Source organism: Myiozetetes cayanensis, unplaced genomic scaffold (assembly GCF_022539395.1).
Source record: "Myiozetetes cayanensis isolate MyiCay16 unplaced genomic scaffold, myiCay2020 scf12, whole genome shotgun sequence".
NCBI classification, from domain to species: Eukaryota; Metazoa; Chordata; class Aves; order Passeriformes; family Tyrannidae; genus Myiozetetes; species Myiozetetes cayanensis.
Window position 1 is genome coordinate 30018357 of NW_026086826.1, and position 17942 is coordinate 30036298.

General features: G+C 45.1%; 1 protein-coding gene across 1 annotated transcript in view; it reads left to right on the forward strand.

Moving 5' to 3' along the window:
* Positions 1-192: 192 nt before the first annotated feature.
* The window catches only part of TPR (translocated promoter region, nuclear basket protein), a 32287-nt gene continuing 14537 nt past the window's right edge, over positions 193-17942 (forward strand). The window contains 30 exon segments of the mRNA XM_050306841.1: positions 193-353; positions 2183-2287; positions 2665-2738; positions 3618-3714; positions 3993-4096; positions 4378-4542; positions 4803-4895; positions 5025-5105; positions 6113-6200; positions 6692-6832; positions 7523-7614; positions 8357-8554; positions 9039-9146; positions 9656-9882; positions 10586-10749; positions 10828-10967; positions 11053-11201; positions 11505-11667; positions 11970-12060; positions 12063-12103; positions 12850-12990; positions 13130-13298; positions 13760-13926; positions 14122-14274; positions 14781-14897; positions 15639-15842; positions 15923-16107; positions 16496-16643; positions 16962-17099; positions 17699-17830. Of these exon segments, the coding sequence (XP_050162798.1) occupies positions 203-353; positions 2183-2287; positions 2665-2738; positions 3618-3714; positions 3993-4096; positions 4378-4542; positions 4803-4895; positions 5025-5105; positions 6113-6200; positions 6692-6832; positions 7523-7614; positions 8357-8554; positions 9039-9146; positions 9656-9882; positions 10586-10749; positions 10828-10967; positions 11053-11201; positions 11505-11667; positions 11970-12060; positions 12063-12103; positions 12850-12990; positions 13130-13298; positions 13760-13926; positions 14122-14274; positions 14781-14897; positions 15639-15842; positions 15923-16107; positions 16496-16643; positions 16962-17099; positions 17699-17830 (4026 nt within the window). The 5' untranslated portion in view covers positions 193-202.

Consider the following 17942-nt stretch of genomic DNA (forward strand, 5'->3'; position numbering starts at 1 on the left):
GCCCTCACAGAGCCCTCACAGAGCCCTCACAGCGCCCTCACAGCGCCCCCACAGCGCCCCCACAGCGCCCCCACAGCTCCCCCACAGCGCCCGGGGCACCGGGAGCGCGGGGGCACGGCCCGCCCCACAGCCAGGGCTGCGCGAGGCCCCGCCCCTTGCGGCGGCAGCGGAAGCGGAAGCGGAGCGGTCTGAGGGCCGCGCCATGGCGGCCGTGCTGCAGCAGCTCCTGGAGCGCGCCGAGCTCGCCAAGCTGCCCCGCGCCGTGCAGGGCAAGCTGGAGCGCTTCCTGGGCGACCAGCAGGGCGAGATCGACGGGCTGCGCGCCCGCCACGAGCGCTTCAAGGTGGACAGCGGTGAGTGCGGGCAGCGGGCCTGGCCCGGGGCGGGCGGCGCGGCGGGACGGGACGGGGCGGCTCCCAGCGGGACCCTGGGGGCTGTGAGAGCGGAAAGGGGCTGGGAACGGCACTGCAGGGGGACCTGCTCGGGTCTGGTCTCTCTCGTTGACTCCTGGAGTCTCTTCATTTTCTTATTTTTTTCCTCTTACCAAGAATGTTCAGGGTTAAAACTGTGTTTGGAGTGGGTTTAAAGAGCAGCTTTTTGCCAGGTTTTTACAGGCAGTGTTTTCACTGATATTGAGTGTGCCACCAGCGGGGTTGGGGAAGGGGCTGGAGCAGCAGGAGGGGCTGAGGGAGCTGGGGGGGCTCATCCTGGAGAAAAGGAGGCTCAGGGGGGACCTTCTGGCTCTGCAATCCCTGACAGGAGGGGGGAGCCAGGGGGGTCGGGCTCTGCTCCCAGGGAACAGGGCCAGGAGGAGAGGGAACAGCCTCAGACTGTGCCAGGGGAGGGGCAGGTGGGACATCAGGAGGAATTTCTCATGGAAAGGGTGGTCAGGCAGTGGCAGGGGCTGCCCAGGGAGGTTTGGAGTGCCCAGCCCTGGAGGTGTCCAAAGAAACGCGGGGCTGTGACCCTGGGGACACGGGTCACAAGTGGCCCGGGCGGTGCTGGGGGATGGTTGGGCTCTGACCCTCCAGGTCTCCTCCAGCCCAGAGGTGTTCCTGTGCTCCTGCCTGCTCTGATCCTCCCTGGGGAGGAGAACTAGAGCTCTGTTTTCCCAGCTGTCAAACAACCTCAGGTTTTACCTCTCTGGTACATAACACACTGAAGACCATCCTGTGAAACTGGTCCCGAGAGAATCAACATTTTTGGGTTGGTTTGGAGGCTGCCTGGTCACAGAACAATAATGCCAGGACAGAGGAGTGTGAGGTTGGGGATCCGTTCATTTATTGGGAGTGAAACTTTGCTTTCACCTTTCTCTCAGCCTCTTTCACGACAGAGGTCTTGCTGAACTGAAGTGCAGTGTAAATGAAGGGAACTCCCAGGTTTTAGCAGGGTACTCCTGCAGCTGCACTCGTGTGTGTGGCAGGAGGGGCAGCACTGTTTGGAGCTGGGAGGTGTGAGAGGAAGCTTGAGATGAAGAACCATCCCTCAGGACTTCCTGAGTTCTGCTGAGTGTTTGACAGCCAAGCTCCACAGCACAGTTACTGTTTCAGATAGAAATTCAAACCTGATTGTTCTTTTCAGTACTCAGGGAACAGAGCACAGGGATTCATTTTGAGAAGAGTTCATTCCAACCTTTCCCAGTCAAACCCCTTGATCCTGGGATTATGTGGGGGATATTGTACATGTGGAGAAATAACTCCAGAGGTAAAAGGAGTTGTGAGTTGATGAAAGCACAGTGCATAATTGTACTGCTCCAGTGTCTGTGGCTACAGCAGAAGTGTTAAAGAACTGTTCACATTCAGTGGGCTGTTATTTTATGGATCATTTCATAGACTCACAGGACAGTTTGGGTTGGAAGGGACCTTACAGCTCCTCTTGTTCCAGCCCCCTGCCATGGTTGGAACCTCCCACTAGGCCAGGTTGAAGCATTTCACAATTTCTGGAAAATTTTCACGCTACCAAAATATTTTAAACGATGCTGATTCCAAGTGGAAATGCAGCTTTTTGCTTTTAAAAACACTTTTTTTCTTTCCAATTCCACTCCAGTCTCAGTATTTTAGATACTTCCTTTATAAATGCCTTTCTTTGGTGGAAATGTCTGTTAGAAAGGATCCTTGTTAAAAGTGAGAAAGAAAAAGCAACGTTTATGAGATGCAACTGAGCTGCCTTTGTTACTCTGCAGAACAACAGTACTTTGAAGTGGAAAAGCGACTGGCCCAGAGTCAGGAGAGACTTGTGAATGAGACCCAGGAGTGTCAAACTCTGCGGGAGGAGCTCAAAAAGCTTCGTAAGTGAACTGTGCATTGCCAGGGTTGGGCAGGAGATCCGTCCTTTAGCCCAGCGTTCTGCTGGAATCCCTTAGGAGCTGAAAATCCACCAGCAGCTGCACTTGTGTTTCTGCACATCAAGAGGGGTTTGGTTATGTGGTTGTTGGCCTTTCCAATGGAATTTTTTTGTCCTAATGGAAAGAAGGAATGAAATAACCTGCACTAAGGTTGCCTTAGTCTGCCCCAGCAGCACCCTGTCCATTGACAGGGAAGACTGGAATTCTGGTTTTAATTCTGTTAAGCATTTCCAAGGGAGTGTTTGACTCAGTTCCATGTGAAGAGGGACTGTTGCCGTGTCCCAGTGCAGATCCTCAGTGCAGTTTGCTCTCCCCACCAGACGAGCAGCTGAAGGTGCTCAGTGAGAAGAACAAGGAGCTGGAGGCTGCCCAGGACCGGAGCACGGCTCTGCAGGTACTGGGGACGTGGCTGTAAATGCTGGGATTGATTCCCTGCAGTGTCTGTGCAGCACAGGCTGCACCAGCCTGTCCTCTTGTGGGTGTTTCCATCTGTACAGGAAAACTGGGTGGGCTTACCCCGGGAAAAGCTGGTGTCTTAGCAAACTGAGTGGCAGGGGAGCACTTTGGGTGTGTTGTTCCATTCTGGCTGAAACCTGCTGGGAAGTGGCTTTAAACCAAACCCCCAAAATTCAGACAAAGGTATAAACAAGAATTCTGCTTCTCCCTATCCTTTCCCACTCTCAGGCACGGTTTTCCTTGTGTTATGCTCAAAAGTCTGGGGTTGCTGGAGAAGTCACTTGAGCTGCCTGAGCCAGCAGAAGAGTAATTTTGGAGCAGGAAGCAAACCCAAGATTATTAGATGGATTTTTCCACAACAACAGGACTGATCTGATTGTTTCCCCAGGGGGGGCTTACCTAGGCCTGACTGAGGTGCTCTGGAGTGACACCTTGAAGGCAGAGGCACCGCTGTTGCCTATAAACGATGCAAGATCATTGATTTGATTTTTTTATATTGATTTTTTTACACTATTCATTCCTCACTTACTCTATTACCTCTTTTACTTAACCCACTAAAAGTGTTTTGGTGAAATCTCTAGTGTCAAACCTGCCTTTCAAAGAACAATAAAGTTAAATGCAGTTTTGAACAGTTCCTGTTGTTGGACTGATTCAGCTGCCCACTCTGTAAGCCTCTTATCCCACTCTTCAGTTGGCTGGGGTGGCTCACTGAGGTGTAGCCTGCTGCTGTGTGATTCCAGGTGTGAGTGCTGACTCTGAAGTGTTACAGAGAGCTGCTCACGTTTCTTTATTGATTTTTTTTTCCAATTTTTTTCAGAGCCATTTAAGTAGAGAGAAGGAAGAACTGGAAGCTGAGAAGAGAGACTTGGTTCGAACGAGCGAAAGGCGATCCCAGGAGGTTGAGCATTTAAATGGTACAGCCAAGGAACAAAATGCTGAATAAAAAGACATGCCTGAGCAGTTGAATTGAGTGGATTAGCAGGAAACAGTAGTAACACACTAATTGCAGAAAAACAACAGTTTGCTGCTTGTTTTTGTGGATTTAAAAACATACTTTATGCGGTATCTTAGTGCCCAACATACAATTACAGTCATTACATCTTGCCTGTTCTCATTCTTTACAGTTCAGTTATGTGAGTAATCAAGGCTGTGACACCATTAGGGGTTTTTAACAGTGATTTCCCTCCTCCAGAGGATGTGAAACGCCTCAATGAAAAGCTTGCAGAAGCAAACACAGAAAAGGCCAAACTTCAGTTAAAGCTGGATGAGCTCCAAACATCAGATGTGTCCATGAAGGTGAGCAGGGCTTGGTATGCCCAGTGTGTGTTGTCTGGGGGTGATGCAATCATCCTCCTGTAGGATTCCCTCTGAAAGTAGGGCAGGGGAGCTCCTGTTATTTACAGCAAATTGCTTTCTTGTGAAATCGGGGGCTGTGAGTGGAAGTGAAGACCACTGCCTGTCATTTGGTGTTATTTACCAAAATACAGTACATTTTTGCTGCTCCTGCTCTGATCAGAGTAGTTTAATTTGTTTTCTGTGGAACCAGCAGGATTTCACTGTGCAATTTGCCTTCCTAGTACCGTGAGAAGAGGTTGGAGCAGGAAAAAGAGCTGCTGCAGAATCAAAACACGTGGCTGAATACTGAGCTGAAAGCCAAAACAGATGAACTCCTGCATACTGCCAGGGAGAAAGGCAATGAAATCTTGGAGCTTAAATGCAGTCTGGAGAACAAAAAAGAGGAGGTAATGTAATTACTGAGTGCTTTTGTCATTTATACCAACTAATTATCATTTTGTCAATTGTACCACCTGATTAACTGTATTAAACAAAGCCAAGGACTTTAATAACTGTATTTGAGTTACCATTTATGCTCTTCCTACAAGTTTGGTTTTGTGGGTTTTTTTTTTTTTTAAGTAAAAAGCAATGACATGGGTATTTTCCAAAATAAACTGGACTAGAAAGAAAAATATCTGCATGGTGTTCTCCTTTCTTCTTTGAACAGGTTTCCAGATTGGAGGAACAGGTGAACAGCTTGAAACAGTCCAATGAAAACCTTCAGAAGCACGTGGAAGAACTTCTGAATAAACTGAAGGAGGTGAGGCCACTTGAACATATGTGAATGTGTGGAACAGCATGACTGTTGCTTCTCCAAATGGAGAACTAAAATGTGTGGAACAGAAGTAGTGGAATGCTCCCCTGCCCTGTCTCCCCTTTCATTTGCCAGGCAAAAGAGCAGCAGGCAAGTATGGAGGAGAGATTCCACAACGAGCTGAATGCCCACATGAAATTATCCAACTTGTACAAGGTGAGTTGATTGATTCTAAGAGTGTGTCTGGGGCTGGATATCAGTGTTCAGTGTAATCAGGCCACTTTGGGGTTTCTTGCCCAAAAAGTGAGGATGTGGGAAGGACTGACTTCCACTGCAGAACACTGGGAAGCACCCAGAACATTGTTTTCTTTGCTGCTGTCTTAGCATTTGAAATCTTACACTGTTTGGATTATCTTGTAGGTTAAGCAGAACTGGGGGTGAAAAACTAATTTTATGTTCACTGTTTTGAGGCTTCTTGTAAGAATGTGGTGGTGTCTTGGGATAAATGAGGGTGTAAACGTTTGTGTGTGAAGTGTAACTGGGCTTGGTTAGTGGAGTTGATTTCAAATGACACAGTGACCTGATTAAGACACAACTGAGTGTCGTGGATTCTGCCAAAGAGTGAAACACCATCTAAACAAATAGTTTATGTTTGTTTTGTTGGCTCAAAGAGTGAAAATATCCTGTAATGCATTGACTGGGACAAAGTCAGCTAAAGCAGACACCTGTCTGCTCTTTGTTTTACACAGACTGTTCACAGCTCACTGAGCTCTGCTGCCTGAGTTTTCTTAAATGCCCACATAAACGTTGTGGTTTGTGCTTGCACTTGTGAGATCTCTAACTGGAAGCAAAGAAACATAAATTGTTTCTCTAAAATTGCCTCAAAATACCCAGTTTTTCAGACTGATCCAAATTGAGTTCTCAGAACTTCTCCCAGATTTCTTTAGTGAAGGGAAGGAACAAAGCCAGAAGCTAAAGGCCACACATTGTACTGGGAATTGTCATCCCAAATCCACGTTTGACACTTCCTACTCTCAGATGTGCAGTTTGCATCAAAGTGAGACTTAATCCAAGTGGAAAGGATTATCCACTTTAGGTGAATCTTTTAGCATCTTACTCAAAAACTGTGTGTTCCTAATTTTTGGTGAGTTTACGCTTCCTGGGGAAGATGCAGTTGCTGTTTGCTCCTACTAAAGGTGAGCTGAAATGCTTTATTTGTTTAGAGTGCTGCCGATGACTCTGAGGCCAAGAGCAATGAGCTGACAGGAGCAGTGGAAGAGCTGCACAAGCTGCTGAAGGAGGCAGGGGAAGGTAAGCTGGGAATGGGGTGGCAGGGGGAGGAGGGCAGTTGTGCTGCTCTTGGGTACCTTGAAGCTCTGAAAAATGGGGTTTGTGTGTTCAAGAAAGGAACTTTGCTGGGCTTCTGGCATGAGGGAAACAGCAGTCACTTTGTGGTAAACATTCAGCTGAATTTACTCGTGTTTGGGGAACTATTTTACTTTGGCTTTTGATGAGAGGATCTAATTTAGCAAGATATGTGTTCACTTTAGCTTATTCCTTTAGATTCCCTTTCTCCAATGAAAGGACAGTTCGAACTTTTGCCCTTTTCTAAGCAAAGGTGACAGGCAGTGATTTATGCTTCTCTCGTGCTACAGTTTTTTTAGTCACATGAGCTGCTGCAGATCACATGCAGATCAAGTAAAATTTAAGATACACAGGTGAATTTTGGTATTTTTTTAAATAAAAATAAATAAATTGAAACCAACCACAACACACAACCTGCCTGTCTGATTTAATTGTAGCTAATAAAGCAGCCCAGGAGCATTTGGCTGAGGTGGAAGAGTCCAAAGCTGTGATGGAAAAGGAACTGAGAGAGAAGATCAGTAAGCTGGAAAAGGAGCTGGAGAATGCCAATGATTTACTGTCTGCTACGAAACGCAAAGGTGGGACCTACAATCCAGAAACTCAGGCTTTCTGATCTCTTGCATGAGAATGCTGTGCTGGATGAGGGAAGTGGAGGTGATAAAACTATTAATAGTTTCCTCTTTTTAGGAAAAACAAACGTTTATCCTTAAATTTCTATTTAACGTTACATCTTAGTCATGTTCACTGTTCTAGTCTTGTCTTTTTTGATGTTTGCCACTTATCAGTAATCTCTGAAGGACAGAAAGAGCAGAGCAGTAAGGAACAGAAGAGTGAAGTATATCTACTGTATCCCTGTGGTAATTTAAAGAAAATAAACCAGTATTTAGTGAAAATAAACCAGTGCTCTGCTGTTGCAAACCTCTGGCAGTGTGATAAGAAACCTGAGGTTAAACTTTGCTCCAGGTGTTTCAATTACTGATGTTCTGAAGTGATCTAAGTTTGAAGAGCCCAAATAGTAAAAGCTTTTCAGCATTTCCAGTTAAACTGGATAGAGACACTGCTAATGTATGACTTGGAATATTGTGTGTATTACCAGGCACCTGCACATGAACGTGTATAACAGAGATTACAGAAAGCTCTTCAACCAGAAACTTTCAAATAGTAATTTAGAATAGAGGAGTTAGAAAGGTGTATGAGATATTGCTGAGATTAATAAGGAATATTTGTGGTGGAATTAGTGCAGCTTTTTACTGGGGTTGTGTCTCCAGGGGCCATCCTGTCTGAGGAGGAGCTGGCAGCCATGTCCCCCACTGCTGCAGCTGTGGCCAAAGTGGTCAAGCCTGGCATGAAGTTAACTGAGGTGAGTGAGGAGAAACTTCATGAGCAAGACCCTTGAAATGCCATCAGAGAGGCACTCATAAAATAAAGGTGCAGCCTCGGTTCACTGGTTTGGATTTGGTGTAATCCCTGAAGGCAGTGAAATCTCATTTGAGGCAGACTTTGCTTGCTGAGTTACTGGGAGTCTTTTCAACATACCTTACAGTTTTTGTTTAGTAGATCAAATTCACAAATAAGTGGGTTTCGTTAAGATAAACTGATTTTCTGTATGCAGACTTTTTTTGCTAATTTCCATAATTTTATAATCTGTACTGCTGTGCTTTTGGCTTATATTTGCAAAAAAAAAATTATTATAACCATAGCTCATACCAATTTTAGGGGTTCTGACATTTCTGTTTATGTAATGTTTCCATTATTTGTTACTGATGTTCTGTCCAGCTGTTAAATTACTTGTTACTAGTTTTGATATTTCTGTTATCTTAAATTTGCTTAAGACTTGTGCTGTTTACATGGAATTCTTCTATTGCAGACAGTTGCACTATAAAGCTTACCATTTTTTAATTAATAGGTGTAACTGTTTTGCCATGGTATGAACCCTAAAACCATATTGTTTTGAGAGTCCAGCTCGTTTCTCTGAATTAACCAGTGTGGAATTATATGAAATTAAACTGCTCTAAGGTATAAATTGTATCATGACCAGTGGCTGTTTTTTAAAACAACTGTACAGATCTGTGGAAAAGAAACCAAAATCCCTTTTGTTGCAGCTCTACAATGCCTATGTAGAATCTCAGGATCAGTTGCATATGGAAAAGCTGGAGAACAAGAGAATCAATAAATACCTGGATGAAATAGTGCAGGAAGTGGAAGCCAAAGCCCCAATCCTGAAACGTCAGCGTGAGGAATTCGAGCGATCCCAAAAAGCTGTTGCGAGTCTGTCTGCAAAGCTTGAACAGGCTATGAAGGTCAGTGTCCAAAAAAAGAGCATGTGAAATGATGGGAAAAGCTAATGTTTAATTCTTTAAGCCTAATTGCTGTTGGAAATGTATAAAAAGGGTCTCTCAATCAGCTTCTGTTGTGGGAAAAGGTCTGAGGAACCTTCTGGCTTGCGGTTCATGGGTCTGTACAAAGAATTTTACAAAATCAACGTATTTCATAGCTTTTTAGAGGGAAGAGTTACAATCTCTTATTTTCTGAGAGAGTAGTTCAGTATTTGTCTGTGCATTGACATAAAACTGGAGTTCAGTGCTCCCTCCCTGTTAGTCCTCAGCCATGCAGCAGTACAGCATGAAGGAGTGTGGCTCTTGATTCCCAAACACCTGGAGTTAGCCCTTTGGAATGTGCCTTTAAAGGCAGTTTGGTTCCCAAGGCGTCTCCACAGGATGTTCTCTCTCTGAAAGGAACGTGTCAGGGCTGAGTGCTGATGTGTTCCTTGCTGTTTGCCTGCAGGAGATCCATGCCTTGCAGGATAAGGCAGACCAAGCCAACAAGCACGCCTCTTTCTTTGAGAGAGAAAGCCAGAGACTGGAAGTTCGAGTGAAAGATCTTTCCCAGCAGGTAAATCAGCATTGTTGTGGTTCAATGTGCTATTGGTAATTGATTTATTAATATGGTGCTGTGTTTTTGCTGTTTGTTTTTAAGGTTTGTTCAGCTGTGCATAGACTCTGCTTGCCCTAAGGGCCTTGGTGGTGTTAAAAGCTTAGAACAGCTTGGCACTGCTATTTCTGCTTTCACAGCTGGAATCAGTTTAGCTGGATAGAAGTGATGCTGCTCCAGGATAGCAGTGTTACATATCTGACATGGGAAACTCACATATATACCTTTTTGACTGAAATGTCCTGTGAACTCTTTGCAGAACTGGACACAGATTATCCTCTTCTGATCTTGTGCCTCTTGTCAAGCTGATTTTTCTAGAATATAACCAACTTACAAGGATTTATTGATTGTAATTGTATATTGTAGGAAAAAACCTCCTAATTTCCAAGTCCTTTATTTTTCACATATTGTTTCTCCGAGCAAACCTTTAAGCCTGTGTGCAAACTTCACTCTAGAACACTGTCTTTCAGATCTGTGTGCTGTTGATGGAGCTGGAAGAAGCCAGGGGCAATCACGTGATCCGTGACGAAGCCGTGAGCTCTGCTGACATCAGCAGCTCTTCTGAAGTGATCACTCAGCATCTGGTCTCCTACAGAAATATCCAAGAACTTCAGCAGCAGAATCAGCGTCTCTTGGTGGCTCTGAGGGAGCTGGGAGAGGCTAGAGAAAAAGAGGAGCAAGAGACAGCATCATCTAAGTAAGTCATCCCTTCCTTCTAGTAAATTGTTTCTCTGCTCAGGCTGCTGGCTTCTGTGAAGTTATTCCCATGAGTAGAATTGCCTGGATTCTGCTTTTCATGGGAGAGACCTACTTTTGTTATCATCTACAAATGGCAGCCCAAAGGCCTGTCTGCCTGGAAGTTTGCAGGGCTGTGTCAGAGAATCCCAGGATCGTTGAGGTTGGAAAAGCTCTCATCGAATCCCCCTGTGCCCGATGCCCACCCTGTCCCCCAGCCCAGAGCACTGAGTGCCACGGCCAGGCCTTCCTTGGGCACCTCCAGGGCTGGGCACTCCAAACCTCCCTGGGCAGCCCCTGCCAGTGCCTGAGCACCCTTGCCAGGGAGAAATTCCTGCTGATGTCCAGCCTGAGCCTCCCCTGGCAGAACTTGAGGCCGTTCCCTCTCCTCCTGTCCCTGTTCCCTGGGAGCAGAGCCCGAACCCCCGGCTCCCCTCTCCTGGCAGGGATTGCAGAGCCAGAAGGTCCCCCCTGAGCCTCCTTTTCTCCAGGCTGAGCCCCCCCAGCTCCCTCAGCCCCTCCTGCTGCTCCAGCCCCTTCCCAGCTCCCTTCCCTTCCCTGCACATCTCCAGCCCCTCTGGGTCTCTCTTGAAAGGAGGGGCCCAGAACACCTGGATACCCATGAACAGCTTGCTGTGGTGGTCTGAAAGCCGCTGTTGTTCCAGGATTGCTGAGCTGCAGAGCCAGCTGGACGAAGCCCTTGGGGAGCTGCAGCAGCTGCGGGAGTCGCGGCAGCACCAGCTGCAGCTGGTGGAGTCCATCATCCGCCAGCGGGACATGTTCCGCATCCTGCTGACCCAGACCACGGGAGCCATCATCCCTCTGCAAGGTAACCCTTCCCAGTGGGGCTGGGTGAGCTTCTGCTCCAGCAGGGACTGTTGCCTTTATAACCCTTTGTCTCTGTTAGCTCCAGGGGTGTTACCAGAGGAGATCTGTCTCACCTCCACCCCAAAGCGGCCCAGTTTACCTCAGGCCATGTCAACTCCTGCCCCAGTGTCAATGAGTGAGTCCATAGAGACTGTGGAGGCCAAGGCTGCACTTAAACAGGTACATTTTTCAGCAGGCACTAGAAAAAGCTGTCACTGTTTGTTTTCAGTCTTGGTAACACTTCTATATCTGTTCTTTGTCGTAGTTGCAGGAAGTTTTTGAGAACTACAAAAAAGAAAAGGCAGAGAACGACAAGTTGCTGAATGAACAAAACGAAAAGCTGCAGGAACAGGTCACAGACCTGAGGTCCCAGAATGCCAAGATATCCACACAGCTGGAGTTTGCCTCCAAACGGTAAATGAGCCATTTGAACCCAGCCTTAGGTCTGGGTTCTCCGGCACAGATTCATGCTGGCTGATTGATGTTGATTGCTAAGGAAGCATTGCCAGTTAAACATTCATATTGTCTGTTCTGTTAAGAACACAAAGTTGATAGTGAAGGTGGGATCAAGAATATAACCTGCAGTGGAGTGAGGCAAATGTGAAAACAGATGCATGAAACCATGAAACAGCTGTTTCACCTGCTGCATGCACCTCCTGCTGCAGCTCAACAGCTGAATGTGCAGACACGGGCTGTGCTTTGCTGTTCCCTGTGAAGGTACGAAATGCTGCAGGACAACGTCGAAGGATATCGCCGGGAAATCACCTCCCTGCACGAGAGAACCCAGAAACTCACAGCCACCACTCAGAAACAGGAGCAGATCATTAACACCATGACTCAGGACCTGAGGGGAGCTAATGAAAAACTGGCAGTGGCAGAGGTTAGTCGTTGTTGGTGGCACTGCTGCATGTTCCCAGTGAGTACAGGAGGGTTTTCTTATGACTATCTTGAAATTTCTCAAGTATTGAGGGAAGACATAAGAAAAAGGTGTTTCAGTTCACAGAGAAAACACAATATCCAGCAGTTGTGGTCTTACTCTTCTTGGTTTAATTCACATGAATTTTAATATGCAATCTGTAATATGAAAACCTTTTATTAACATAATATTAACTGATCATTAAAATAAATTAATGGGTAGATTTTGGAGTGATAACAAAGTTCTTATTACTTGTGGTCCTAAAGGTAAGAGCAGAAAACTTGAAAAAAGAGAAAGATATCTTGAAGATGTCAGATGTGCGTTTGACTCAGCAACGGGATTCTCTGTTGGTGGAACAGAGGGCCAGAACTTGCTGCTCACTAATCTGAGAACCATTCAGGTATGTGGTGTTATCCTCGTGTCCAACCTGAGCCTGTCTGCCAGAGTTTTCAATGAGTACCCATCAAAATCAAATAAAACAGTCATGGGGTTGGGTCTCAAACTGGGTTTTTATGTGGTTCCAAATGGGCAGTGAACATACAGTGCTTGAGCAACTTGTTTCAGCCAGGTGGTGATTGCTGTCCTACATTGTGATACTCTGTTATTTACCTGGGCAAAGTCCTGAGAATTTTGACTCAGTGACAAGGGTTGTCTTAATAAAACAGAAACAAAACACATGAAACAAAATGAAAGGGAAAAAAAAATCTGTTAATTATTTGCAAAATTTACCAGTGCCTGCCTTGGCAGTTTATTTTCCTGTTACATTATATTTACTTTTTTGCTTTTATATAATTTATTATAAGGTATAAGGTATATTGATACTTACGGTGTATTTAGGGTTGCACATATTACTGTGTGACTGAACCCTGTTTCTGTAGTAGATTTTTGGGGGGGTTTTAATCTATGGAATTAGACTGCATGGATAATAGATTTTCTTACAATACTACTTATTGCATCAGTATTATTATAAAGTTTCAAAACTAAGTCAGACATTGTAAGTGCTACTTTTCATAATATTCTGTATCTGCCTGTTATTTTTTCTGGGGGTAGGAGAAGTGTTGTGACACTTTGTATGAAGTGCTGCAGTAATTCAGCAGAAAGTCATTCAGGTGATTTTAAGCACAGTGCATCGTGCTCTTTTACCAGGGAATACTGGAGAGGTCTGAGACAGAAACGAAGCAGAGACTCAATAATCAGATAGAAAAGCTGGAGCGGGAGATATCTCAGCTGAAGAAGAAACTGGAGAGTGAGGTGGAACAAAGACATTCCCTCACCAAGAACCAAGAGGTGAGTGGAAGTGTGCTGCACTTGTTCTGGGGAAGATAAAGTTCCTGGCTCTGCCAGCTTACAGTGTGATCCTTTATGAACACCCTGCTCTTTGTGCCATTTGGGAATAATTAGAAGCTGAGGAAGGTTGTGTTGGCAGGTTCACATCCTGGACCTGAAGAGGCAGCTGGAGACCGAGACAAACCGGCACGCCAACACCAAGGAGCTGCTGAAGAATGCCCAGAAAGAAGCTGCCATGCTGAAGCAGCAGCTCAACAACACTGAGGCTCAGCTGACATCTCAGTCATCACAGAGGCCTCCAGGGAAAGGTAAGATGTTCTAGTGCATTTAATTTCTCTTTATGGGAAACGTTGCTGCCTGCAGAATTCATAATCCATACCAGTTTGGAATTGGGGGGGCAGAACACTGCATAATAAACCTCTGGGTTCATCACATATTCAGACAGGTGATTACAGGATGATTTGTTCATGGGAAATTCCTGTCCAAGCACTCTTTGACTAAGGGGAAGAATAAAGCAAAACTTATTAAAGGATGCCTTTTATTTTTATTTGAAGGACCTTAAGTCTGTTAGGTTATGTAGTTTTAAATAGTCAACAGTGTTTATTGTAAGCCCTTGTTTTGGTTAGGGGTGACAGTTGTATTTAGGGAAGCTTTGTGAAAGTGATTGTTTTTTCCACATTATTATCCTAAAAAGACTTTGATTTTTGACAGAACAGTGGTTAAAAAACTGAATTAAACTTCCATTAATGACTGTGTGCTAATATTGCAGGTCAGCAGAGTACAAATGAAGATGTGGATGATCTTGTAAGTCAACTGAGACAAGCTGAGGAACAAGTCAATGACCTGAAAGAGAGACTCAAGACTAGTTCTAGTAATGTGGAGCAGTACAGGGCCATGGTTCTCAGTCTAGAGGAATCCCTTAACAAGGAAAAACAAGTAAGTAGTTACCATTGTTCACTAGTGCAGTTACTCATTGCTCCTTGTGATTCTCCACATTTTCAGTGTTGTTGGTCTAGATGAGATGCTGAGAATTTCTGTTCTGGCTTTAAGTTGTTACTAAAGTACTGGGTTTATATCAGAATAATGTATTCAATGGGGGGAAGGTTGATCTGGTGCTGGGTTTTAATGAAGGTGACAGAGGAAGTTCGTGCAGCAGTTGAAGCTCGTCTGAAGGAGTCCTCAGAGTATCAGGCCCAGCTGGAGAAGAAGCTGATGGAGTCAGAAAAGGAAAAACAAGAAGTACAAGAGGAGAAACGTAAAGCTGTGGAGAATATGGAACAGCAGGTATGCACTGGACACCCCTTCCCTCCTGCCCTTGCAGAGCCCCAGCAATGTGCTTTTCCCACAGCTTCACAGTGTACACGGGGCTACTGAATGTGGGAGAGGTTTCCAGACAGGAGCACAGTAACCATGTCACCTTGTGGGAGTGGTTGTGTGTTCAAAGCTGTCACCCTCCTCCTGAACTTTGAGCACAGTTTGCAGGGAAACACGATAAAAGGCTTTGAGAGAGCTTTCAGAAACAAACAAGATGACTTCTAAGTACAATTACTACAGGCCCAGCTCTGAAAGAACAGGAATATATTTTTACCAGGAAAGACCTCTTTATATTAATGTCCAAATATTTAAAAGTATTTCTCTCTTTTTTTAATACTAATTTTGCTTTATAAATAAGCTAATTACCCTTCAGTTCTACATTAACGATGACTGTGTTGAGGTACTCTGTGAAATACTTTGTCACTTAGTGCTGGCTTTGTTCCCACTTTGTTGTTGTTGCTCCCCTGTCCCTGCAGCTGGCAGAGCTGAAGAAGAGTCTGTCAGCTGTGCAGGCAGAGGTTCAGGAAGCTCTTCAGAGAGCCAGCACAGCTCTGAGCAACGAGCAGCAGGCCCGGCGGGACTGCCAGGAGCAGGTACGTGGGTAACATTTGGGCCAGGGACAGTAAACCTCACGTTAGTTTTGTAGTTGAACTCACACATGAACTGCTGCTCAGGGTGGTGGAGGCAGGAGAAGTGCTGGGAGAGCACATTCTCTTCTTTGGGAGCAGCTGCTTGTTTAGTGCTTCATTTTTCTGCTTGATTGTTATTGTAGTATCAACTAAACTGACTTTGTGTTGCAAGCACAGTTTCATTTAAGAAAACAACAGTGGTACGATAGGTTCCTGTTTCTAAAGCCTGTTTCATTATGTAAAGAAATTGCTTGGAGAATGTAATTAATTGGTTTTAATTAACTACTACCTCAGGTTCCTGAGGGGGAAGCGAAAAAAGAACCCTGAATTCTCACAACAGGACAATGGGGAAAATATCTGACCCAAAATGTAGTTGTCACCTTTTAAAACTGTGGGGCAGTGTGATATTTAGCAGCAGCTGATAGGACTGGCTTGTTGCCAGCTAGTTTTTTAAAGGGAATCTACTTTTCTGGAGATGAGAATTCTGGCAACACTGATCAGTGTCAAGGATGTAGAAAAACTTTGGCTCTTTAATCCAACCCAAGATGTTGTAAATGGGCATGGCCATGATTTTTGTGCATGAGAATTAGCAGAGGTTTTGGCCAGTGGTTTTCTTTTTGATTAGTGGTCTCTGATTTTGTCTCTTGTACATACCTAACACGCAACACTAAAGGTAACAGAGTTAATTTTGGTGGTCCTCTGCAGGCAATGATGGCTTCTGAAGCTCAGAATAAATATGAACGGGAGTTAATGCTTCACGCTGCTGATGTGGAAGCTTTGCAGGCTATTAAAGACCAGGTTGCAAAGAACACAGCAGTGAGGCAGCAGCTGGAGGAGGCTGCTCGGAAAGCTGAGTCTGAGCTGCTGGAATCCAAAGCCTCCTGGGAAGAGAGGGAGAGAATGATCAAGGTACGATGGTTTGCAGTGGCTTTTGCTCAGTGAACAGAAATTCAGCTGCAGAAATCAGTCACTGAACAATTCTGTTGTAGGATGAAGCTTCCAAACTGGCATCCCGCTGTGAGGATCTGGAGAAACAGAACCGACTGCTGCACGAGCAGCTGGAGAGTATGAGCAACAAGATGGTGGCTTCCATGAAAGAAGCCATCCCAACTGCAGCCAACGTTTCTCTCAATGAGGAAGGCAAATCCCAGGAACAAATCTTGGAAATCCTTAGGTAACTTCTGCTCTGGGTTCCTTCTCTCAGGGGTAATAAATCAGTTGTGAAATGAAATAGTTCTGCGTTGCTTTATATTTGAAGGACAATGTCTAAAATTAAAGCACTTTTTTGGTAGGTGGGAGGTGCTTTTGCTACATGAGCAACTAGCATGGGAGTTTTCTTTCTACTCCTAGGAAAAGGAGTCAGTTATGACAGGAACCTGCACGTGTGATGGGCAGACAAGTTAGATAGAGGTGATCTTTTTTCTCACTGCAGTTTTTATGGAGTTTATCCAGATGCTCAAGAATTTTTGATCTTTCTGACCCAATTTCTGTACTCAGCAGGCATCAGATGCCTCATTCTGCCTTTTCCCTGTCCTGACGTGGTGTTGATCTGCTCCCTGCAGGTTCATCCGGCGGGAGAAGGAGATTGCAGAGACGAGGTTTGAGGTGGCCCAGGTGGAGAGTTTGCGTTACCGGCAGAGAGTGGAGCACCTGGAGAGGGAGCTGCAGGAGCTGCAGGACAGTCTCAATGCTGAGAGAGAGAAAGTGCAGGTATGCTTGGATGTTACGACTGCAGTGAGTGCAGAGGGCTGTGCTCTGTGTTCTGCTCTTTGTCTTTGCTGCCTGTGCCCAAAAATGAGCTTTTGAAAGAATTTGGGCATTTTTTAAACTGGAGTTGCTTATAGCCAAATGGAGTATCTTGTGCTGATAAGTAGGGAAAATAAAGACTTTATCTTGCATTTCTTAAGCCCTATTTGCTTGTTTTGAATGTCTGTGTGAGACAATGAATGCCACCACAGCTTTTGGAGATGGTGGAGTGTTATGTGCATGTGCAAGCACAACAGATGACTGAGTTCCCTCTTCCCAAAGGTAACAGCAAAAACCATTGCACAGCATGAAGAGTTAATGAAGAAAACTGAGACCATGAACATACTGATAGAAACCAACAAGATGCTCAGAGAAGAGAAGGAGAGGCTGGAACAAGAACTACAACAGATTCAAGCAAAGGTTAGTACTGAGCTGCAGGTAAACCTCTCAGGTATTCAGTGGACAGGGTAGTGTCTGGATATACCACTGCTAATTACAGTAAATACATTATTTAGCTTATGATTATTCCTTTAAGTAGCACACTAATGAGTGAACTTCCCATTTAGAATTTTAAAAGACGTTGGTCCACCTAGAACATTGGAAAGAAGTTCAGTTCCACTTCCATGAAACAAAATCAGCAATTATCTTTGGCTAGAGGAGCAAGGATATTATCAACAATTAAATTAAGATTGGTGTAAGAATACATAAAAAGCAGATCACAGCTTTATTAAGAGTTTAAAAGGGAGATGCTGTTTATTTTAATGGAATCCAGTACAGTGTTGCTTGGGACTTCTGACAGTGGGATTTATGATCTGTCTCCTGTACCAAAGTACAGGGAGTGAGAATCCAAGACTGTGAAGTCGTACCAGTACTTTTTTGTTCTGAAGGATCATCCCCTGCTCTTGTCCTCATCCCACTGGAAGGCAGGAAGTTAGGAAGGGAGCTGTGTCATGGCTTGTGCTCGAGGGATGCCTTCAGTGTCCCGTGGTGCAGAGTTAATGCCCGCTGTGCTTTCCCAGGTCCGCAAGCTGGAGGCAGACATCCTGCCCCTGCAGGAGTCCAACGCCGAGCTGAGTGAGAAGAGTGGCATGCTGCAGGCAGAGAAAAAGCTGCTGGAAGAGGATGTGAAACGCTGGAAAGCCCGCACTCAGGTGGGGGATCGCATCTTTTCAGTGATGCTGTGGGGAAAAAAAACCAACAATCAACCAACTGAAAAACAAAGTTCTAAACAATAACACATTTGAATTATAAAGCATTGTTTAT